The sequence below is a fragment of the Labrus mixtus genome, chromosome 2 (assembly GCF_963584025.1).
Source record: "Labrus mixtus chromosome 2, fLabMix1.1, whole genome shotgun sequence".
NCBI lineage: Eukaryota > Metazoa > Chordata > Actinopteri > Labriformes > Labridae > Labrus > Labrus mixtus.
The window spans coordinates 23,694,978-23,720,386 of NC_083613.1; the positions used below are offsets into that span (position 1 = coordinate 23,694,978).

Below are 25,409 nucleotides of genomic sequence, written 5' to 3' on the forward strand. Positions count from 1 at the left end.
TTCACTCCACATTCACACACTTGGCTGCTCCGTAAAGTGACCAACTTCCCAACAGAAGTATTCCATCCACACGGACTCACACACTGCCAGCTTAACCTCAGGAGCAATCAACAATTCAACGTGTGACTGCAAGCGATAGAGATCAAACCTCCTACCTTCTGGTTGCGAGACAATCGACTCTACCACCAAGCCCCTACTTTTGCTATATTTGTAATATTTATGTGCTCAAGCAATTTCATAGTAAAAAAAAACACTACCTAGAGACATCTCAACCTCAGATTACAGGTAGAATATTCAAGTTAATCCTTTTCCCTGTTAGTCCTTCCAGATAGTCAAGTGCACATAAAAGTGAAGGACAAATGAAGGACATAAAGAGGAACAGGGTTTATAAATGACATGAAGATATTTAGAAACTGACATACTGCACACTCACTCAACCTTTTAGAATACTCTCCAGTCAGTGTTGTGTGTTTTCATTTATCATGGATACATTTTTCCTCCTCTGAAGCACAAGGCGTCATTTTATAACCGCCGCCCCTCACCCCCGTCAGTCTTACCTGTCGTCCGACACTCAGCTCTGCTCTCGGCCCTCTGTGGGGGTTTAGCATGTGTTAACATGACAGATTGAGCCCCAGTGGGAACCTTAATTGCATCATTTCATGGATGCGAGTCAGTGCTGTGGTCCGGGAGAGTAAACAAGCTCTGAATCCAGGAGCAGAGAGCAAGGAAGGTGAGAGAAGGAATGAAGAGTGCATGGAGAGAAGAACAGAGGGGAGCGGAAAGATGAACACAAGAAGGAAGAGGAAGTGCTTAGGGATTGGAGAATTTGTGTTAATTACAGGGTATTGAGATGGATTGAGGAAGTGTGAAACGTGACATAGAGGAGGTGTGAAACCTAAAAAAAACCTCTTATTCGCTCAGAAAAAAAAAAAGCCTGACCAACAGCCTCACTTAAAACCACCCAAAACTCTCCAAGGTGGTCGCCGAGTGAGGTTTGTTTTGTTATGCGATAAGCCATGAGTTAAGTGAGGCAGAAGGAAAAGGCCACAGCAGCAGACTCCTTGGAAAGCGTGTCTTCATAAGTAAGTGATCGGGCCAGGGAATATGAGATTTCAGCGGCCTTGGTCTTGCGTTTCAGCAGTAGTCCTCACTGAGTCAGCCTGTGTAAACACATGAGGTCACAGGAATCACTACGCAATTAGGGGTGTGACAAAACCAGATATACAACCAGGGGGTTGACATGCACACAGATGCAGGAAAAGAACATACAGACTCACTGAAAAAAAAAACACCACAAATGTTTACAAAAGTCCAGATTCAATTTTCTCACATAAATCAATATGTTGAATCCTGCAGATGCCACAATTTATGCCCCAAATCACAAGAGACTGGTGCCAATACAGACAAACACAGATGCTAAAGTACAACATTAATCAACGTTTTCTCCCCAGCTAGGATCCCTCCCTGACAAGACATCATGACTTCATGTGTTAACACATGACATCAAACTCAGAGCCACAGTACAACATGCTCAATGATTTCCATGGTTATGTTGGTGAGCTTGTTGTTTGCTGTTAGAGCACAGTGGAAACAATTATTCATAGTGCAGGGAGCGTCAAACAAGATTTGAACGGATGCCACAATCGCAGTGAGAGGTTTACAGAAAAGTGTCATGATTGGACATGTCAACATGGACAGGATCAGAAAATGCATGTTGTTGGAGTCATCAGTAGTGGATTACTGTCTGAGCTTTATAAAGGAGCAGTGCCACCAAACAGGAACATTTGTGAAAAAGGATTTAATTGTTTTTGCTCTGGAAGTAAAAAGAATCCTGGTGGTCTATATTTAAAAATGATGAAGTTACAACATCTTTTAAAACGTAGATCATTTATGTATGATCTTTACAAAACAATAACATGGGAAATGTAATTGTGTTCAAATCTGTCATGGTGAAGCTAGTTAAGTTGATATTTGTAGTGTTAGGATTGTCGTGTAAGATGTAAACTACACCTTCCATGTTGCAATGCATTTTGATTTGAAACAAGCTTAAGTGACTCTTACTGCTGCATCAGTGGCCAATGTATGTGTATGAAGTGAATATTTAATACTGATGGACATTTTACAGAGCAGCCGCTTCCATCAGTGTGTGAATGTGGTGTGGTGAGTTGAAGACTAGAAAAGTGCTATACAAACTCAAGTCCTGAGCACGAGGCTCTGTCTGCTCCTCTGAGGTTTGTTCACTAAAAATCCTTAAAAAAAAGTACTGTTAAGTTTATTCAATGGTCTTTAGTTAAGTGTGTGTAGGCCTAGTCTGAAAAAAATATATAGAATTTGTTTTTATTTCAAATTGATGTTCATTTTTGACAGCACCGTATCTCTGTTATTTCTGTGTAGGTCCTTGGAGGGCTCAGCTTTTATAATATCTGAGTGGGGGGGGGCAAGGAAATACTGCTGGGACCTATGACTTTGTAGTTACAGATGTAATTATTTTTGCACTTTCCCTCAACCAAGCTCGCTCTTTTTGTGTGTCAATATTTAAATTTGAATGATTTCAATAGCACGAGGCAGTAATAGTCCCGTAGGACATATTAATTTACTACAGAATATAAACACTTGTAAATACAGCATGATTAATTGTTCACTGTCGTTTGTGTGAAGAGAAAAAGACAGATTCCTCGCTTAATAATCCTGTTTTCCTGTCTGCTCGAGTTACCCTATAAGTTTTGCTTGCGCCGCCTCTTTCGCTCATGTATACAATATTATAGCATTCACTTCCAGCCATCTCAGTCCTACAAATATTTGGTATACAGACTCCTCATGTTTATTCTAAGTACTGGGTTACACTGTTTGGGAAAGATAGCCAGACAAGGGCCCTTTGGGAAGGAAAAACAAAACCATTCCAAATGAAAAGTAATGGTTCATGCCACAGATAGTGTGTAAACTCAAGTATATATTGTACCTCACAGCACTATTGGACAGTTCCATTTAATGCCATTTTGATTGGATCTGAGTAGTGCATAGACAACTTAGTATTGCATTACTCTAAATATGGCGGTGTGTGTGCTTTTGTGTATGTGTTAGTGAGACCAGAGTAAGGTGGGTGGTCTCCACTCGCTATCATTACACAACACAAAGCCTCATTGGTATTTTGAGAAGGAAATTAATATTGTCATCAGCAGTGGCTCTTGCGTGTGTAACTCCATGCATGAAGTTTTTTTCTGTACTTCCGAAAAAACAAGAGTGCAGAATTTCCACTTCAAATGAGGAGTCAGTCTTGACTTCGAGCGATGCCACGATGCTGCATGACGACAGAGCAGCCATCTCAGCTTGCTCCTCATCGTCAACTCTGCAGGCAGCTTTCCATTCAAGCAGGAGTTAAGTGACTAGGCCTGGAGCCACATTGGCTCTAGTTTAACTTAAACATTTTGCTAACTTCTTCTCTTTGCTATTTTACCTGAGCAAGCCATCAGTGGAAAACATTGCAGTCGACTTACCAGAAATTAGAGAATTCCCAGTATGGGGCCAGCTCTTATACATTACATTTACATCACACAATGACAGATTTTTTAGTCTTTAATACAATGTCACAAAAACATTTATTTTATAGTTCTGTAATTTGTGATACAGGAAACGTGGCAAGAGGTCAACAACTGTCACCTTTGAGCCAAAAAAAGGGATATTGTGCCTTTTTTCTCAGAAGAAAATAACTATGTTTGCCATCTGAACTAGATTAGATATAATATCAGAATGATTAAGCTTCAGAATTCAAGGGAATTTATTTTTTATTTTATTTCCAGATTAGTGCCTTTACTCTAAGCCAAAGGTGTTTTCGGACCAAACAGTTCTGGGGACCTTTTTGAAGAGAAACTATCCAATAGGGAGTTCCCTGAGAACTACACACCATGGGAACTTTTTTCTGTCTGCATTCACATCGCCATGGTGATAGGAAAGTACATACTCTGAAGCACTAGCTGAAAAGGTTCCTCTAAACGAGGTTCTAGGAACTAAAATAGTTAACATTTCCTGCAGTGTGGAATCAGTAAAAGACGGAGAGGCTTTCAACAGTTCCTAGGACTATGAAAAAATTCCAGCGGTCCGAAAGGCATCTCAATAAAGTGACTAATAAAAAACGTTTTCATAACTTTATGTAAGTACTAAATATTTTTCACTTACACGGTGTAGGCCTTCAAGTATTTTCCGTCCTACGGGGAAGTGTTGCTCACACATTGTGGTACACTGCTAGACTAGGGAGCTAGCCTCTTTCATCTAGTTTTGATAGCCTCTAGTCCAACTTAATACACAAGTGTTTGACTAAGTCTAAATTACGATTGGCCTTCCTTGAACCAGGTTGGATGAACATCTTTATGAACGTGAGGGGGACGAGAAGCGTCTGCTAGAGAATGTGCTCCCAGACTTTGTTTTTTGGTTCTCCTTGTATATTATAAGAAAACCATTAGTAAATCTATTTTTTATTTTAAATTACCAATAACCCAAAAAAAACACACAAATATTTCAGACATGCTATAAATTTTAATAGACATATTGATATTTCTGTAGAGAAACAAAGTTATCCCTAGTTTTATTTACAATACAGGAATAAAAAAATTGTCGCATACAGTACAATGGTAAAAACAACATAGAGAACTTAAATAATTTTTTTGTTTGTTTAACTACTTAAATAATGAAAATGGTTATTCTATTCACACCACGCCGTCTCAGCAGCTACAATGCAACTTTCACATTAAGTGCTAAAAAAAAATCATAATTTTCCATTTTACAGCATGAGTTCCATTTAGACCAGGTAGAGTTGATTTATTCAGCAAACACAAGCAAGGGTGGAGATGAAGAAGACATACATCTTCACAGATTAAAAAACAACAGCTTTAATTGACCTTTTTAATTTGAGCCTTGATTTGAGAAAAAAAAAAGTTGGGGGAGAGAAAAACTTTCAAACATTTGTCTTCAACACTATTAAACAGTGATGGTTTTTAATCATGAATCATTGTATGGAATTTAAATGGCAAAATGTGTCTGTGCTGCATACATTTTAACTTCAGTGTGGTATCTGAAAAGACACAGCACATTGATGTTGCTCCAGACAGCCCAGTCTGTGTTGAACTGTTTTCTGACAGCAGCAGTCAGATGCTCAATCGAGTGTAATGTCTGCACATTATTTTCCATTAGACTAAAAGTTAATCTAAAGTCTCCTGTTTGTAGATAAGATCACCTCTGACTGTGTTCTGCTTCCACAACGCCTTGGCGGCCTGACGGGATCTTTGATAATCTCACTTGAAATTACTTAATGCAGGCACAGACATGCATTACTTTAACACACTGGTCTCTCTTAACAGAAGAAGTTGTATGTTTAAGTACAAGAAAATGACATGAACTGACAAGCTTAGTGTAAAACTGCTTTCTATAAACACGGTTCTCTCCCATATATTATTACGCTTAAAAAAATAAACCCTCCTCTATGATAACAATAGTAATATTTTTTTTTTTGCAATGCTAAGCAATACTTAGGTAAGCACTATTGGAAATATACATCACCGCGCAATTCTCTTCCCTTTGTAGATTTTAATTCAGGTTCAGTTTCAGTGTGTGACGCAATGACAAGAGATTGTAAAACCACACCTGTTATAGAGTGATGGTGCCTATATGTTAAATGCGTAACTTGTGTCATTGCGCTTTAAACGACAACCCCATTTTGAAAACAAAGTGAATGGAAAAATAAAACATGTATACAGTGCATGGGAGCCAAAAACTCGGTTCAGATTGAGACTGGCTTTGACAAACTCAGTCGTTCATTTTTCCGTGTCAGTACCAGTCCTTTGTTGAAGATCCATCCTGTTCATTTGTAGCAAATGAGTGTTGCAAAGCAGAGTATACAGACTGTATACTGTAACGTTTCATGAAAATGCGCTCACAAACTAAATACAACATTATAGGTGAGACAACATGGTTCATCTCTCTCGTATTAGTTCCTTTTTAAAATAGTACAGCACTAAGCACTTTGGGCTCTATGTGACCCACGACTCTCATGGACTTCTCAGTTGTTGTTTTTTTTAGCAGAGCTGCAGAGCGTTCCTTCAGAGTCTGTGTATGTAGACTTTCCATTTGTTCATTTTGAATAGACCTTAACTACAAATTGAACCTTCAGCCCCACCACTCCATACAACTTTAAATCCTTAAAGAACCCCTGAACAATCATTTGAGTCTCAGTTGAAGTGCCTCAGACTCCATTTTTCTGGTGGGAGGGGTCTCCCACCAGAAGTAAGGCAACAAATGGCCCCAGAAAAGATCCAAAGTCTTGGGGTAAAAATGTTCTCGTTTGCAGAGTTCCTGTTCCTGTGGAGTGACCTTTGTGAGAGTGTTTTCTGAACGGCAGAGGAAGTGAACTGAGCTACCCTAACTCAGCCATGCTTCTCAATCATGTTGCTGGTGCCTGCAGGTCTCTGAAAAGTGAACACGGCTTGGATGCCAGGCCTGGTGCTCAGGAGCAAGTAGCTTATAGGTGGAAGAGGAAGAGTTCAGTGATGAGGATTAAAAGCAGTCTGACATGGATCCTGTGTGTGTGTGTGTGTGTGTGTGTGTGTGTGTGTGTGTGTGTGTGTGTGTGTGTGTGTGTGTGTGTGTGTGTGTGTGTGTGTGTGTGTGTGTGTGTGTGTGAGGGATTAAGAAGCCTTATTAAGGACACCTCGTTAGAGTCTGCTGGTGGTGGTAGGTAGATTTGTGTCGACTTGAGGGGGACAGTGGGGAAGCAGCTCCCCCCCAGCACACCCCTATACGATGTAGCTGGTCAGGTCCAGGAGATACGAGGTCATGTCAATGATGTGGTCCATTATGCCGTCTTTCTCCTGGTCGTTGGGCATTCCCTGCTCACTCTTCTCACACTGGGGCCCAGAGTAGCCGCTCTTACAGAGGCACTTGCTGGGCTCCATACACACTCCTCCATTGCGGCAGACTGGTTCACATTTGGCTGCGTCCAAAGAGAAAGAGAAAATCAGTGTCAAGTAAGAAAACATGAGAAGAAACACAAACTGGAGTTGTTTCCTTCTAAAGTAAGTCACAGAGGATTTACTTTATGATTGATTTTAGAAAAAGTGCACAGGCCTACTGTGCGTGTCATCAAGCATTATTTAACTAATCTGAACATCTAGGAAGAAAGAACACATGAAGGTTTGCTCAGATAGCACTTTTCTGTAAGTGGCAGACACAAAACTAAGGTCCCTCACCAACTCTGCAGAGGGGTCCCTCCCACCCGGGGCTGCAGCAGCACTTTCCAGTAGGAGTGCAGTGTCCGTTCTTACAGTGTCTGGAACAAGCCGTCATCAGCAGCTCTGGAGGCTCCACCGGACGCTGGCACTCCTTTGGAGCATGAGGCCTGCAACAGTTGTTAAAAGGAGTGAGAGTCAATATCAAATGTCATTCTCACAAAACACCACAAGTAGTGCTATACGTCGATGTATAATTTAAATCGATTGTATAATGCTGCATGTGTACAATTTTACTTAGAAATATTTGTTATCACATACCCATCGCAGACATTCAGTACGTTAACATTCAGTGAAGTCGCGCTACAGTTACAGCTCGACAAGGCTTTTTAATTTGACTACTGTCATTGTTCTAGTACACAAGCACCAGGGAGAATCGATTTATTGACGATAATGTACGACTCCGCAACGATAGGTGGCAATATGCCCCCAGACTGAAAGTAATAATGATGTCTCCACATGACCGAAAAAAGGCAAACCAGACCATCAGAAAGAAGAATGATCACTTTTTTTATGTGTGTGTGTGTGTAACTAACCAAAACTTAAAGGCAAAAGTCACAAAGACTCATAACTTTGACTGTTAATAGAAAGCAGGATGGGATTGTTTTCTCCACAGGGGTCTCCAAAATTGGCACAAACTTTAAAGTTCCTCAAAAGGAGCTTTCAGAAAGCCAACAGAGACATCTCAAATAATAGGCACTGTGTTTAGGCAATAATTATGAATATAAACAGGATTTTACTGATTTTTTTTCAAGGAAAGCAGTGTGATGTGAAAGGCGTGTAGATAATCAGCTCAGTATTTGTTCTGTGCTCGGCTGCTGTTCCAAGTGGTAAAATTTGAAGGTCTTTGTTACATGCAAAAGGAAAGTACACACACAGTCTGTTTAGTTGTTGAAGCCTTTCAGTGAGAAGTCACACCCTCCATGCATCATTTCTTATTTGCCAGATCACCACAGTTTCCACACTGCTTCGTGCAAAATCCATTCCTGACTTCTTCTTAAAAAAAGTGTTGCCAACAGAACAGACAGACAAAAAAAGCTAAGAAAAACAGAACACTAAACTAACTCTTGTTTCCTAAGGTACACAGTACTAATATGATTTGAAGAAGTTCTGTGACTAACATATTCTATTTGAACATCTATTTGAACGTTGCTGTCACAATACATCCCATGGATGTATTGTGACGGCTTCAGGAATTCGTATACTGCCACGTTCTACGCTTGTTTAAAATATATGTAACATTTTCCTGTGTTACTACATGTTACTGCATTGGTGTCTTTTCTGTATAATGTCAGACATCTATGAAACAGATGGATTCTAACCATGATGGATTCTAACTGTAAAGCTGGGAACATTCCAGTTTCAAAGTGTTGCTTTTATTGTTTTGACTCATGCTTTCCTCAAATTCCCCCTGCTTGATGAACAAAACAACACATAGAGGTTAACACGCGGCTCCCGCAGATATAAACATGACTTGGAAAATGCAGACACACGCACAAACACCAACATCTCCGCACCATATGCGTCAAGTCTGAACACCCAAGAAACATATTGTGATCGTTCCATATTAAGACAAACATCCAGACACGCACATCGGTAAATGGGTTGAAACAGAATTATTTCATATCACGCTCTACAAGTCTGGAAATCATACAGCAGGCGCGTAATGAAGTTCAAATGTGAAGCGTCTGTTAGTGGCTGTTCCTCTCACACACACACACACACACACACACACACACACACACTGTGTGGACCTTGAAGGACACACGCTCACGCTCTTTACATAATGTAAAACAATAACTGTGTGAGAAGTCGTCAGTGTTGTGTGATGTTTCTCAAATGTATGTCCCTGTAGGAGTATGTACTTCCTGGTTTAAAAAATAGTTCTAAATGTAAGACACTAAGACACTGACATGTGTGGCAGTGTGCAGTGACAATACTGTGACTATGACTGTGTGTGTGTATGTGTGTGTGTGTGTGTGATAAAGTTGCTTTAAATTTGAAGGATGGAGGGCAGGAAAGGGGGGTTGATTCCCATGCTCCCATCAGCACCCAACTCCAGCCTCCATCAGCGTTGGCTTTTGTTGTTGCAGGCTGCATGTAGTTAAAAAAGAGCGCAGGAGGAGAGCAAAAAAGAGAAGGAGAGAGAAAGAGTAAGAGTCCCTGGAGAATTGGTGAGGGGGGTCTGTAGCTAACACTGTTAATAGCAGGCAGGGGTCAGCAGCGCTACTAAACAGTCTGTACGACTGCCAGGGTGGCTGTGAAAACAGCACCTGCTGGTAGCGCCACTTGACAAAGGCAGCTGGGTCAACAGCCACTGTGGGAATTTATCAACTTTGGGAGGGCTGGTGTATGTGTGAGAGCCAGGGAGTGGGATAAGGGCGACATGGCTTACACATGAGGTGGCTACAGGGGCAGAAAGAGAGCGAAAGTGATGATGACGCCCCAAATCAGAAAATTGCATGAAACTCAGATGATGTCATAAATAAGACACAAATAGAATGGAAAGTTAGAAGGCATACTAGAAGCTGCTAAGTTAAGGCATAAGAAAATGTAAGCTTATTACTGGTAAAGACGTCATCACAAATTCACACCATTCAGGTCTGCACTATCAGAGCAGTGTGGATGCTCTGCCTCAGATTAGCCTGATCTGTTTGATTATTATGTTTGTCAGCGTGTTTGAGTGTGTGTTAGTGTGTGTGTTTAGCTTGTTGGCTCACAGGGTCTGTTTGATTGACACGAGGTATATGTGAGAAAAGGGCAGTGGAGTGGTGTACATTGTGAGACCTAACAATGGCTTAATCAAACGGCCCAGTGTGGTCTCCTTTGCTGTTTTGTCATCTGACTCCATTGTTTGGGGGCTTCTTTTGTAGCTTCATTCCTTGTTTTAATTGTGTAAGAAATTTACTGTGTATTGTAGAAGCCAGGGCTATTCAGTGTGACTGGCAAGCAGCTTTGTCAATGGGAGGACCACAGCAGAGATGTAGGAAGATTTAGGAGGGATAGGAAAATAAAGAAAAGGCTTTTTTCTCCTGCAGCCTGCTGGGAGCTAGCGTACCACACGCTCACACAGGCTCACAGATGTGCATGTTCACGTGTACCCACCACCCACACAGTTTATATCTGTGCACACAAAAAAACATAGAGGCACACATACAGATAAATATATCCACAAACGGGCTGCCGCAGTCTCATTTCCCTGTACATCAAGTGATTTGTGACTTCAATGGCTAACGTAGTTAAAGGAGGTCCAAGGACACTTTTCGAGGTTCACTGTGTCTTTTTAAGGTCTCTGCACACTGTAATTCAATCAGTCCAGCCTGCAGCTGACAAAACCTGGACATGTGAAAAGCCTTCCATAACACTGCTTTCCCTACTTCTCTGTGGAGCGTCTGAAACAGACAAAAAGGGCAAATGACATTTAACACCAGAAAACAGCAGGAGGTCTGGCTCTATATGTTACAATTAAGCCTCTGCCAACAACCTACTGTAAGAGCTAGGCTGATTTTATGCAACCGCATGGATGGAGCGCAACATGTGCCTTTTTGAATTATGATATAATAAACACAAAAGCTTTACTATACGAGTCCCATAGTGTATTATATACACACAGGGCTGATAAAAAAATAACCCCTGTTTTGTGCTGAATCATGATATCTTTCTTTTGTTAGTATGTTTATTTCTCAAAAAGAAAGGGGTGTTTCCAGCAGTATTTGTTCCTGGCATAAATATAATGCTCTCACTGTATAAATAATTATGTTATCAAAAGCAGACGCAGTGGGAATGAGAAGACGCCTGCCCAGCCTGAATACCTGCCCACAGTGTGCAGAGTAAGTAAGCCACATTCAAACAGATTTGTTACTCAGTTTGAGGACTACTGCTTCACTTTATGAGTACATTTGTACTATTGTTAGATATAAGATGCTGAAAAGCAAAAGATAAATACTTATAAACTGTACAATTTTGTACTTAATCTAAGACGAATAAGAGAGAGAAACTTATTTTACTCTTCCTTATCTTATTTTGTTTATTTTACATGTGTGTCTTGTGCAGAGTACTCTGAATTTCTTGGTTGTTCAGGGGCTGTGCAAAAGCTTTGTCATATTGCCTTAGATACAATGAATACACATATATATGGTAAAGAGATCCTATACTCAAAGTTCAGACCTTCTGAATCTCACAGTCACCATATACAGACTATACGATCTGAAATATCACTGCTTTACCACAAACAAGCCCAGTCTTGCTCTTCGCCTCCCTCATGTAAGCACACACATTCAGCATGTTCCAAAATGCATGGTGGCCTATTTATTATTGGAGGGGTACTCCAACTGACAAACAAATACCTAGAAATGAAGTCATCTGGCCAGGACATGTTTACACAAACACTGGTGAGGGATTTTATGGCCGATGTTTCCCTGCAAGCCTTTACCACTCTCCCTAACAGTTCCTCTTTCCCCCTCTTTGTTTCCAAACACACAGTTGATCAAAACACAGTGCTAGATGGCATTTTGCACCACAAAAACCACCATACTTTAAAACAAACCTCTTTATGAGACGGCTTTAGGGGCCAGATGTCATTGCAGTATGGATTTTTAAAAAAGGGAAGGACTACTAGACTTGATAAGGTCTGACACGTTTGCTACCCCACTTGCTCCCCCCCCCGTTACCCCCTCTCCATCCGCCCTGTAACAGGATAATAATAACCAAGCCAGAGTGTATTAGGAGTCAAGACTCCAAACACCACAGGGTCTTAACAGACTAAACAAGTCCACTTGGTGGTGGAAACAATTGTTCTTTGGGAGAAATGTGTCCAGAGGTGTTGCCAGAAAACATAAATACAGAGCGAGCCACCAGGGCCTTGTGGTGTAATCTGTGGTGTAATTAATTGTGCTAATGCCTGGGTGGCACTGTCGTCACCCAGGAATAATCAGCCGCAGATATGTTTCTATTGTGAATCCGAGGGATGGAAATTCTCTCCTACTGAGTCTGATTCTCTTACCTAACTGACTCACTCAATCAAATCTGGTGCCACTTGAGAAATACTACTATGTTTGGGAATTTCCTTGTGTATTCATTACGTTTTAAATTGGAAACAACCTTCTTAGTGACTTGAGCAAATAGGTCGCCTAAACCCTGCAGATTGTTACTCCCTTAAATCCTCCAAATGAACTGATATGAAAATAAGTAACATTCAGCTTGGAATTTGAAGGTAGACTAAGAACTACACATATTCTGTGAATGTGTGTGGTGATTACCTCTATGCCAGGGTTGTATATCAGACATGAATGCTCCTGTATGTTCTGGGATCAATTCATGCCCTCTGCATATTTTCCCCATGATGAGGAACACATGTTTTCACCTGCACTTTGCTGTGCACCAAAAAATGTTTCAATACCATCTAAACAATTCATAATACTGTGATGCATATGGTTTAAATTAAGACGCAGCAGCATGCAAACACATTTGAATTATGAAGATGTGCTTGCTTGCATGCTCCCAACACATTCCAGTTTTTAAATATCAACAAATAAAGCACCCAACTGCGCAGAAATAAACTGGATCAAACCTTATGTAAAAATGCTTGTGTGCTGGAGTGTTGCAGAGCTCCATCCATCTAATGAGGAATACTTTTTTGCACCATGTCTAAGCATGAAATGTGTATCTGTTTCTACATTCATTGCATTACATTCATAGAGCTTTCTGTACTGTACCAGCAGGTCTAAGCATACCGTTCGCCATACTTCTTGCAAAGATTTTGAAAAAGCTGTGTTGTTCTCCAGTGTTCAGTGTTCAATGCTCAGCATTTTGTTTTGGCCACCACAGGTGCTCACCTGCCAACTTATTGAAGAGCACAAAAGCCACGGTCACAGCAATATTTTAAGTGTGCGCAGGAAGCCGGTATAGGTAGTGAGAGCTTTAGGAGTAAAATAATTCTACAATTCACTTAGCAGACACTTTTAACCAAAGCGACATACTTCAGAGAGTAAGTACAACACAAAATATACCAGAAAAGATGGAACACTGTGTATTGTGGTCATGTGTTAGATCTTGTATAAAGTATTGTATCTAGGATTTTTTTTGTATCGCACATTAACATCAAATCAACATTATATTAAGGATTGTTGTCAAGTCACAAACTGTGTGGGATCACTTACTTTTTGAAATGAGACACATTTCTATTCCACAGCATTCTACAAATATATGACGGTTTGCTTACAATTATTTGCCTAATAATTAAAAAAAAACTGAAAGTGTACTGTGTGATGGTACCTTTTAGGGTCTACCAGTTTGTAGAGTTTCCCGCTGTGTGACTGCACCAGGCTTTTACTGCTTGCCAGTATGTAGACTTCACCTGGAAAAAGGGCAACAGTTATATTAAATTGGACATCAGCATCATTTGGAATGACATACTCTAACTTTCTGTCACCCAGGCAACCCTTGCAAAACACGTTCAAAATTGAGTAGGGGGGGACAAATGGAGAGCAGAGTATGAAAGAGAGAGGACATTAGAAGATAGTTAGACTGATTGCAGCTTAAGTTTCTGCATTGCTGCTTTCGCCAGAGGACTGCAAGACAGAGTTGAATGGGACAATTGGATACTCATGACTGGGAACTAGGCAGAAGATTTAATGAGGAACAAGCAAGCAAGAAAATTCCATAAGGGGACAAATTGTAAACATGTGTCTTGGGCCCCTGCTTTGGGACACAAGCCCACCTCCTTCGTGGTTCTTGCAACACTTCAACATTGATCAAATGCAGAAATCTTGAAATACCTTGTCAAATACTAATTCCGAGACCTAGCAAAAAGCGTGATCAAAGATTTCTGATGAGAGTGTGAATGATCCACATCATGTCTTCATTTTAATCAGAAACATCAGAGCTGACAGCTAATAATTTTGAGTGTTTGATGGGGGGCCAAATGGTTACAATGTTCTGTATTATATTAGTCTGCTCACCTCAGCTCACCCTGCCTTATCTTCATACTGCAGGCCCCCAGGTAAACAGTAACACATCCTTCTACCCATGCAAAACATCGCCTTGTAGGTGGCCCAAGAAGTGGAAATTACCAAAAATCTAGAAGGAAGTACGCACTATTTAATATCCTGCTGGGAATGGCCCAATGAGTAAGAGGAGTATTAGTTTCCCCATAGTTTTCCTAGCTCTTCTTGTTTGCTAGGTGTTGCAACTACTCCAGATTTTCAGTGGTGCTTTAATGCTTCGTACTGTGTTCGTGCAAATGTCATGAACATTTCTGAAATAACCCGAGTGGAAAATTCCACACCACGATGTAAATACGATACATTTACATTCAAGTGACTCCAAGCCATCTTTTCTCCACAGCGTTGAACATGCATCATTTGAAGTCAACAAGCCATCAAGAAAGGGTTCATGCCGTGAAACCCCAAAGTGTTTCAGAAGATATGTGAATACATAGCTGTTGCTCATGTAGAGATGGGGGGAAAGAACAAAACAAAGCAGAAAAAAAAAAGACTGAAAACATCTGAGAAGGGATGGATACATTGAATAAACGTGTATTTATTCTGCCCTACTAACCTAATTCATCTTCTCCAAAACCCAAGATGTGTCCCACAAGCAAGGAGCCACAGGAGCCAGCCGAGCCCAGACACAGAGCTTTCTCCTGCCACTGCTCCTCACTTTCTAATGTTGACGATGTAGTCTTCTGGAGGATTCGCAGGTTTCTGAAACATAACAAATACACACAGAGGATCATTCCCACATCCCTCACCTCAACAGTTTATCTTGTGTAAAGGATCTATTAAAGATAATGCCATTGTTTCTTTTATTTATGAAGAGCTGTGCAAGGAGAATATAATTAATTGTAAAACTGATAGTTGGGATCTGGAAACGGGGATAACTTTTAACATTGTTCATTGACCCATGCTCCTGTGCCACACCATGTAAATGGTAACTAGACTTGCTTTTCTAGACTTCTGACTACTCAAAGTGCTTTTCACACCTACCCATTCACACCACATTCACACACTGATGGCAGAGGCTGCTATGTAAATTGTTCATCAGTATTAACTAATCCCATTCACACCATGCCATTTGGGGGACACACTACATGTAACTGGGGATCGAACCCTTCCAGTGGAGAGACGTCGACTCTGTCACTTATCCACAGCTGTCTAATGTCTCACATGGTGTTATTTAAGATGTTGGCTTTTGGTTTCAAAACAAACATCATGCTGGAGCCTTCACTTAGCCACAACAATATGCCCTCAAATTGTGCTAAGGAACAGAATGGAGCAACCACACATTGTTTTTAACACAGAGCCAACTCCTGATAGTATACTCCCCCTCCTTTCTATTTACTTCTTTTGTTTATTCAAGCGTGAGCATGAGCAAAGTAGGATGAATTAAACACTAAAAAAAAAAAGTGTGAACAGAAAAAGGGTAGGATGTCTAATCTCCATTTACACTGAATGGTCCGTTTAATAGTGGTGACAGTTACATCAAACATATCAATCCCCCTGTGGGTGGACCTCAGTGTTTTTTCTTAATTTTTGAGATTTTAAACAGAAATTGAAAGTCTATCAAGTATTCAGGGACTCAATAATAATTTCACAACTTAAAAGGTAATTAGCAACTTGTATAACAGGATTGAAAAGTTTATTTTTAACTCTTAGCAGGTTTCTGCATTTCAAGGGAAATTTCATTGGCAATTATTAGATTATAATTCAAATCCCCACCACATGTTTAAATATTATTGACGTTTCCAGAATTAAAAAACTATGATCCATCCTTAATTCTTACCCATTTTTATCTCCAAACACATAATTGCCATAAAGTCTTCTAGATTGGCAGCCCCTGTAGATGAAACCCCCCACAGGCGGTGCTCCTCCGGTGGACTGCAGGTCATAGACTGAAGGCTCATTTTCTAGGGAGCAACAAGGAGGAAAAAGTCTAATTAGGCACAGCTGCCTACACGTCTCTACAGTAAAGAAGGTTATCGAGGAAATCTATTGCATTCAATTAGTACAAATTTATCAATTAATAATAATTGATGCAACAGTTTTTACTTGGAACTAATTTCAGTAATGATACTTTGTTTCTGGTGTGAAGAGAAGAAGGCTACGTTTATTCAATTCTCTGCTGTTATTAATTACTTTTTGAATGTGAGAACAACAAGGCCACTCAGATGAGTTTACAACAACACTCAACCACCATCCCAACACTTGTTGACAGTTTTAAATCTTTGTTGTGGACACAATCTCACATTCTCTTGGAAAATCTGCTCTCCACAGGAGGGATTCTTTTTATGTGTAACCTACACCATATCTGCACTTGACCCCATGTGTTCTGTGAACGTGTTTCCAAAACACCATGTTCTTACAAAATGAAAGACATTTGCTAAACCAGATGTCGATTTTAGCAGAATAAATATGGAAGGTAATCCAAGAGGTTTATGTATTTTCATTTCTTTCTTCAGACGTAATGCCATCAAACAAGAGTCCGGCGAAGTTTGCTTTTATCACAAGACATGTTAACATTACTAAACAATGAACTACTTCCAATTTAGAAAAAGTGAAAATTAGGTAAATATTTTGAACATATTTTGGAAAATCTCATGGAAATTGTAACTCACCATAATCCTTGCCCTTAGTTATTTCCAGTATTCTTCCTGCGGATGTATTTTTGCCGCTAGCATCTGTACAGAGAATCAGCAAACTCCCATTCTCTGACTGAAGCCGATCCACTGCACACCTACAGTACAAAAGACCAGGATGAGTACAGAAGGACAAAAAGTGATGTCTTAGCCAGGGTTTTCAGTAGCCAGTATCTACCAGTGTTTAGCTGGTAGCACATGACGGCAGATAAAGATATCAACGGCCAAAATGTCCAGCGAGGACATCTACCGAATGACGACCATTCTTATGCTGTTTTAATATCTTTTTCCATGTTTCTCTGCAGTCTTGGTTTTGAATCACTGTGTTACTCTACGACATAAATAAACCTCTACATAGATCACCTGTCATGCGAATTGAATCTTTATAAAAAGGTGCAGCTAATGAATAGGTTACTGTCAAAATAGCAAAAACAGGGAGAGAGAGGAACGGAGAACAAGAGAACTGGAAAAAGACGAAACAGATCAAACCGCTGTATTCAGAGAGAAGAGGTGCAGGTGTGTATGTGTGTTGAGAATTCAAGGGAAATATGGGGATAAAAGTAAAAATTAGTTGTTAAAGCACAATTAATTTAAGCTAACTTACGATTGCTAGCCTTCATAACCTGACCTAAAAGGAAAAGGATAATTTAGGGCTGTTTCTTGAAATATTCCTTAAACACACCTCCCTTAGCACTCCAGGGGTACAGCCACATTACTTTCACTTAGTTTGGTGAGTAATTTTTTCCCAAGAAAACAAAACACTTACTCTGTTTCTTTAATGATGACAGCATTGGAGCTTGCTGCGCGTTGTGCACTAAGCTGAATTAAACTATGACTTGGGAGAATGAGTCACACATCGGGCAGAGTGGTGTTGTAAACAGAACTGAGAGGACTTTTAAGACGTGTAATTCTTGCATGAAAATGAATTAACACTAGCGTTTGTGGGTTTTATGGGCCTTTTATTGCTGTTAAATGTAGGTTTTTGGGCATATATGGCAATTCAAAGCATGTCCGGTGATTATGCTTTATGGCCGAAATTGTAGGATGTTACCGGCCTAATTGGCCGTAAAAAAAAAGAAAAAAAAGGCCAGCGTAAACTCTGGCCTTAAGGCAAACTACAAGTTGCCATAAGAACGGTCTAATTTTACAAAGCTCTTACTTGAAAACAGGAAGAAATGGAACACAGCCATTTGTGCTACTATTTTTTGACCAAAGAAAAACTGCAGAAGTATAAGTCACTGTGGCCCAGTTTTGAAGATGTTAGGTTCCTCAGTGTTTCGTTACTGAACTTTCTCATGCTTGATCGTTTCACTCACCTGCCTGGGTCATGTAATCCATGAGCAAAGATTTCAGGTGGCTGGTTGGTGCTGTTGAAGTACGGGTTGTTCAGTGGTATGGAATAAGCTGATGTGCAGGTGTCTGTGTCCACATCTACTCTCAGGACGGACCCTGTGAAATCACTGCATTCAAACACACAAACAAAATACACCTTCACGAAGTAGGACTAAGGAAATACAGAGGAAAGAACCTGCACATCATCATTTATACTACAGTTCTTTGGCCAGGGATCTCACCTTAGTCCGTCCATCTCCTCCATATCATCCAGGGTGATCATGCCATCTCCCAGGATGATGTGCAGCAAACCATCAGGGCTGAACAGAAGTTGACCTCCGAGGTGTTTCCTGTGCAACTCTGCAACTTCCATCAACACTCGGACAGTTCGGGTGTCCACCTGGTTTGGGTTTTTTCTAAGGAAACACAACACCTCATTGTCACTGCGTTTCTGTGACTGTAAAAAATGACAGTAGCTACACTGAAAAGTCACTATTATTTCTCACAAGTATGTAAAAACTGTCAATTATTCAACTTTACATACAATCCATACAATCTTATAAAGACATTTAAAAGCTAGCAGCTTTGGATACCCTGCACTTTACATTTTATTAGCATGAAAGCAACACAATATATATTTTTTTTATTATTTGCTGTATAAAATAGGATTTTATACGTGATTAACCCCTTTGATTGAGTCCAAATATTTAAGATGGTTTCTGGACGTAATGTTACAAAAGTATGGATAATAAATGATGGAACAGAAATCAAGTTTAAACAACTTAAATAGTTTGCTGTATGGAGACTCTTAGTCTAATTCTAATACATTCCCCGAAAGAGGCAAGGACAGTGGGTGGAGATATAACACAGGCTTCAGAATGTTGCACAATTTCTTGCGAGGAACTGGCTTTACTGTATCAGCAACAAATGTTTCATAATGTGTTATTTCAGCTAGTCCTTCCATGTAAAGAAAATCTGCTTAAGCTATCATCAAATACTTTTACCATAATTTCTCTATTGGACCCTTAATTTAAGGACTACACTGCAGTCACCACGGCTGCACCGTAGTTAAGATTAGATCATTTAGTCAAACATACAACTGTGATTATGAACATTTTAATGCAACACTTAAACACATGCGTGAGAGGAGACTGTTTCCTTAATCGCAGGTGTGTAATTACGAGTGTCGCAAATGAACTCCCATTATATGTTCAGCAAAAACAACGCACACTGAAAGTAAGTTAGGCGAGACGATGGCCTACATTCTGAATCTCATAAGACAAAAAGTTAATCTCTAAAACTCCCCTATGTACTCTCGAAGCTCTAGTTCTTACTGTGGTTACCATGGTCACTGGAATAGTGCCAATATTAAAACCAATTCCTCCAAAATTTTATCAGGACTTTTTCATAGTGGACTTTCTCTTTCTCTTATTTGCTATATATTTCTTTCTGACCTACATAAATCCCTAGAAATGATAAGTGACCACATTATTAACTTTCATTCAGTTTATTTAATAAAGACAATTTAAGTGGGCTTTTAGTGTGCAAACTGCATGTTCAGCTATATTTATCTTCAAGCTTAAATAGATAAGTCAGTTTAATATTGACTAGACTTAAAGATAGCTAGGGCTGGTTTCCTTTCAGGAAGTGAATGACCCATATTTAAGGTAGATTTGGCCCACACTTCTCCCATTACCTTGAAACGGTGTATTCAACCACACGGAGAATGTGGTCGTGTGGTCCGATGGCCCAGCGCTCCTGGTTGGTGGTGTAGGAGACGTAGAGCTTGCCATTCTTCTTGTAATTGGGGTGGAATGCCAGGCTTAGCAGGCCCCTTTCATCTCCACCCTGTAGTCAGATGAGAAACACAAAAGATCCAGGAGTTAATTATGTCCCTCCTTGGCTTTTGCTCGCCTGCGTGGGGTTGGAATCACCCCCCTCTGTCATCTTCATCATCACCAAGACCACTACATGCAACCCCTACACACCCACCCACCCCCTAGCTTCTTTTATTCTATAACCTCTCTAATCCCCCTTTTTTTATTTATCCATCACATTCCCTCTCACTCTCCTGCTATTCTCTCTTTTTCTACCCTCGCCTGTTTCACTTCACACCTTCACCAACCTACTTGAATATGTCATTACCTACCATTACAAAGCATTTGACTCTGGTAGAGCTGCACCTCCTCAAAAAACCCTGCCCAGTCTTCTCTGCAGCCTTGTTGTGTGCGTTTGTCCACAGGGTCGGGGGGCCCCTGTGACGCCCCAGCCCTCCCGGTGGCCTCCATTGTGCAGTGATTTGTGTGTGTAATCTTTGGGGGATATCCGCGAATGCTACGCTGAGTGGCTGAAAGAATTTATTAGCTCACTCACAGTTCATAGAGAGCACAAAAGTGCAGAGTGCTTCAGTCCATGCTTTTTGCTCCCCATCCTTTCGCTCTTTCCTGGTTTACACAAAATCCATGCAAAATTCAAGGCTTGGAGGGGGTTGGTAGGGTAGAGCTGCCAACTCCCACTGTCTTGGCAACATGTTTAGAAAACATCCAAATTGCTTGTGTAATATGTAAACCTTTGTCTCACCCCGGAGGCAGCCACATCAGTTGTCACTACTCTGGTGGTCCTCCCATCATAGTTAGCTTTAATAATCAGCTACAGCATTTCATTCCCCAGGCAAGGCAAGCCAGGTCGGCCCTTTTTTTTGTCGTACTCTGCCTCACTATTTCTTCTTGAAGAAAGAATGAACAGAATGCTAGGCTTAGGTGTGAAAAATGTTTACAAAGTGGTCCCTGTGTGATTGTATCCCTTCAAAACAGCTTGATTCTTTTTTTTTTTCTTTCACTAAGAAAATGAAACAAGCCGAAGTGAGCATCCTCTAAAAAACATTTTAATGATGGAAAAAAAAACAAGCAGTATGTCAATTGTTAACACACGTTTCTCTTCCTTGAAGTGTTTCTTCTAAATATGGAAAAGAATCTTAGATTTATCAAAGTGCCAGGTGTTGGATATGTGTCTTCTATGTCACAACCTAAGGAACACATCGCAATATGGTGTACTGGATCCAGAATTTCGGTTTGGACTGCTTGAGACACGGTCCAGTCAATCGCAGTATTGACCTGGACTGCAACAGAATGCATAAAAGATGAGTCTTTGTAAAGGAATGTTCTTGAAGTACCACTGAGCAACAACAGAGACACGCATGATAAGCCACAGGGGTTCCATCAATGTGAAATGAAGTGAAATGTTGTGAAAGTTGTTGAATAGTGCTCAAAACCAAAGACAGAGTTTGTGTGTGTGTGTCACAGAGGACTACTAGATTGTGGTCAAGTAAAAGGAGTTAAGTGGGATTGATGTAGCACACATACAACTGGATGTCAGTCAAAGCACACTAGACTACACTCTGCCAAAGAATGTCAAAAAGTTTGATATCGGGAGGAAAAATTCTCAACCTTTACCTTGAAACGCTTGATCCATATATTATGGTGACCCACATGGAGGGAAGAGGTTAGCAGAAAATAAACTCACAATAGGGAAGGGGTCAAAGATCCCAATTCTAAAAGAGGAAATAAATACAAGGGACCCCAAAGATACTCAGTGGTGAAATGATAAATGATTTCATATATTAGCTCTCTTGCTGGTATGAAGCGCCTTCAGCAGCAGGCGAACAGCAGCGCTGGCTACCAGAGCCATTAGAAACAAACACTGCAGCAGAGCCAATCCAACACAACACCTTGATTAAAATAAGACAGAGTGCCAACCTGTAGGTCCTGAGCACCGATCAGGATGAAACTGCTGCCAGAGCTGCAGTACCAAAGATAGTCATGCCAAAACCAATATACTGAACAAAAAAGCTCATTTAGAGAATTAAGGGAGAACAAGCTGCATGTTTCACTACTTGTCTACACCAAATGAAGTATCAGTTCTAAATTGTTGGCATAAAAGCTTGAGCTAGATTCAGGCAATATTCTCTTGCTTGTGTCATAGTATATTTTATAAATTAGTACAGTAGGAAACGAGTACAGTATTAAAGACACTTATGGGTTATGTTAAGTTCTTTTTTTAACCAACGAAGATGAGGAATGGTCTGGAGCTTAAAATGCAAGCTTCTCTGTTTAATTTCAAATGTTTAACCTTCAACATGTCTAAACAAAAGATCTTCATTAGTCTGATTAGAATGAATTCCATCTGCAAACCTCTTAAACTATACAAATCACCAATGTGTCAACTTAAAACATATTCCCACCATTTCCCCTTGAACGCCTTTTTTTTTTTTTTTTTTTATACAACTGATATCCCTTCTACAGCCAGGCAGGGGGTTGTGATTGAATCTCTCATGAGGTATTATCTCTTCATTTTTCTCAAACACCTGCCTCTGCATTCCTCTTTCCTCTCCAACTCTGTCCTCTGGATCTCCAGCTTTGGCACTGTCAAAGTGTTGGCATGGTTCCACATAAAGCTGGGAAAGTGAGGTGCAGGGATGAGCATTTGTTGTTATCTCAAATCTCAGTGCATTACATGGAATGCTTTTCAGTCTGAGTGGCAGACAGAGAGATGAACACAGCACTATGATTCAAATTCTGCAGGGCCAGCTGTCTTTGAGTACCGGTGACGCATGTGTTGGCTCATGTATAGTTACCCTGAACCTTTTGATCCTTTTTCACTGGCTCATGGGGCATTCCTCCTCCAAGGACATTCCACATGAGCTGATTCAAGCATAACAATGTCTACACCCTTCAGTCAAACACTACCTGTCGCATCTAGGATCACTCCTCCCTCACACATAAGGCCACATACACGCATCTTGTGCAATCTTTTATTTTCTCTTGTGCAATGAGAATCTATTTTCACTGCATACTAGACTAAGAATTAGATCCATCACCTGGAAAATTCATAGAACTAACTTTAAAAAAAAAAATAATAATAATAATTACTGTCACTGGGTCCTTCCTTTAGTTGTAAAGAGCAAGATGATACTAGTTGTTCAGATTAATTTAGGAGGTCTGCAGATCCTTCCCCTTGAATTTTAAAACTCAAATACTTTATTTCTTGTGTTCTGGTGTATTTTGATGCCCTAATTTGTCATGGAATTGTATTTCTTCTGTGAAGGGAAACTTTTCTCATCTAAATAATAAATGTCAGGTGCTTCCTCTGTGATGTCAAATTTCTTCATTCACATTGTAATCTGATGATGCCCATAGACGTCACAGAACTTCAATGGCATAAAGATGAATTATCTATTATTTTAATTTAATATGGGATTAACTTTCTTTGTATATTGCCCTTTTGTAAGTTGGTCCACTGTAGATATGCCTTTTACCAAACCATCTCAGCTAACACACTAACAAGACGTAAGGATACAGAATTTTAAATAAATAATAATTAAACGTATTATCCTCCGACTATGCCAGGGAGAGAGGGAGGCAGTCTTTGAAAATGGACGTAAATGTGGAGGCAAAACAGTAAGTGATCCACTGCAGTCTAAAGAGTATGCTAACAGCAACAAACTGTGAGAGCTGTCTCATATGAACACTCCAGCCGCAGTTCCAACGTGTGTTTAGAAAAAACGTCACAGTGCCGCCAACTGATCAGCGACAACCTAATGCCATAGTTGCAGTTAGAAATGACAAATTCACCAAATGTCCATGGAAGACGCACGGTTCTTCATGGAAACATCCGTCAGACTTTGGCGAGGGCCAGGGTGATACAAAATATGGCTGAGGTGGCTGCCTCGCAGTTTTATATGCAGGAAAAAACCCTTCTTGTAAAGCACTTTTTATGAACACCCAGACCTTAACTAACAAACTTGTTTCGGACAGCGCATCACCTTGGCTAAAATGAAGCCGAAAGATTTGGAGCTCCCCCTACAGACTGGCTGCAGTATAACTATAAATCAAAATGCTTATTTGTGATAGTAATTTTTTCTGAAAAGTTTCTTTTGAATACGTTATAATTTTATTACATAAAAAGGTCGACAGTATGTTGACAAAAGTATTCCCCAGCCAGCGATAAAATACCGAAATGGACCACCACATATCAGTTACCCCCTTGTTAAACAATTGCAGTTTGTTGTTGATGTTATCGCATATTTCTGTTTCTGTTCTTTGAACTCCAAAATCGGTCGGTAAAAATGGTCTAAATCAACAACATGCACCAATTCTGAGCCACATCCTTTAGCAAGGCGCTGTCTAATCAGGAGGTTTGTGGACAATCCACCGTCATGTTAGAGGTGTGCGATTAGGAGCCAATTGTGGAGAGACCACTGTGATGATGACATGGATGGAGTGTTTGAATGTGTGTGTGGTTGCTGGTGGTGGGGGACATGAGTATAGAGATTGAATTTCAGGAGAAGAACACCCACAGCGCAGCTAGCAGCCCACACCGCCACAGCGCAGCATTGTTTCTGTGCAGTTCAGCTTAATTGGCACCGGGGGGATGCAAGGAAAGGAGTTTCGGGGGGTAGACAAGCAGAAGGAAACACAGAACATTACAATCAAAGCATGTGCATGGAGCTGATGATAAACTCGTTATCTGCCCTCTCCCCGGGGGGCCTGGGTTCCTCTCTCTGTATAAAGGCACCTCCATCCTGTTGATGCTACCAGTAAACACCTTAGCCCTCCCTTGATTCTGTTCACTCCATGTGGCTGGGAGCCCGTTCTGGCAGCCAACATCACAGAATAGGACTCCTGGGGCCTGCAGGTGATCGAGCCACGTCAAATTGTCATAATGATAAGGGAGCAGAGCAGTGAGAGCTGAGGCATGCAGGGGGGAGTTGCATATTCAATTGCTCTGCTCTGTTACACTCTTTGTAAGCAAAGGGTCTTGTCAGCAGAGAAGCAGTGGCATGCGTGATGCATAAACTTCCTGTCTGGGAGTGTGTCCCTCAAACATCTCAGCAATCCCATCTCGTGCGGTCTAAACAATTTCTGAACTGCTATCAAATTTGGAGTCTAAGATGCAACAACGATTACAGATGAGAAATAAATATCAAGACATGTCCCTGAAGATTACAGTGTTTTTGCAATTGGGAAATTCATGAAGAATTCCCATTGGGACATTCATGAAGAATTCCCAGAGCAACAGTAACAGTATAATGTATCTATGTCTTCATCTTGCAAAAACACTGCTTCCAGGAAGAAGATATTGGGTACTGGTTGAAGAAACTCATGTTCTAG

The 25,409-nt window shown here is 40.5% G+C and overlaps 2 protein-coding genes across 3 annotated transcripts in view; both read right to left on the minus strand.

Moving 5' to 3' along the window:
- mmaa (metabolism of cobalamin associated A) overlaps positions 1 to 25,409 on the minus strand; it is a 147,602-nt gene that overhangs the window by 60,031 nt on the left and 62,162 nt on the right. The window lies entirely within an intron of this gene.
- Positions 4,511 to 25,409, minus strand: part of hhip (hedgehog interacting protein) — a 33,793-nt gene continuing 12,894 nt past the window's right edge. The window contains exons 5-13 of the mRNA XM_061057301.1: positions 19,937 to 20,088; positions 18,483 to 18,656; positions 18,225 to 18,368; positions 16,888 to 17,006; positions 16,056 to 16,179; positions 14,832 to 14,977; positions 13,548 to 13,629; positions 7,236 to 7,384; positions 4,511 to 6,979 (exon numbers count right to left, since the gene is read on the minus strand). Coding sequence (XP_060913284.1) covers positions 6,783 to 6,979; positions 7,236 to 7,384; positions 13,548 to 13,629; positions 14,832 to 14,977; positions 16,056 to 16,179; positions 16,888 to 17,006; positions 18,225 to 18,368; positions 18,483 to 18,656; positions 19,937 to 20,088 — 1,287 coding nt within the window. The 3' untranslated portion in view covers positions 4,511 to 6,782. The remainder of the gene's footprint in view (positions 6,980 to 7,235; positions 7,385 to 13,547; positions 13,630 to 14,831; positions 14,978 to 16,055; positions 16,180 to 16,887; positions 17,007 to 18,224; positions 18,369 to 18,482; positions 18,657 to 19,936; positions 20,089 to 25,409) is intronic.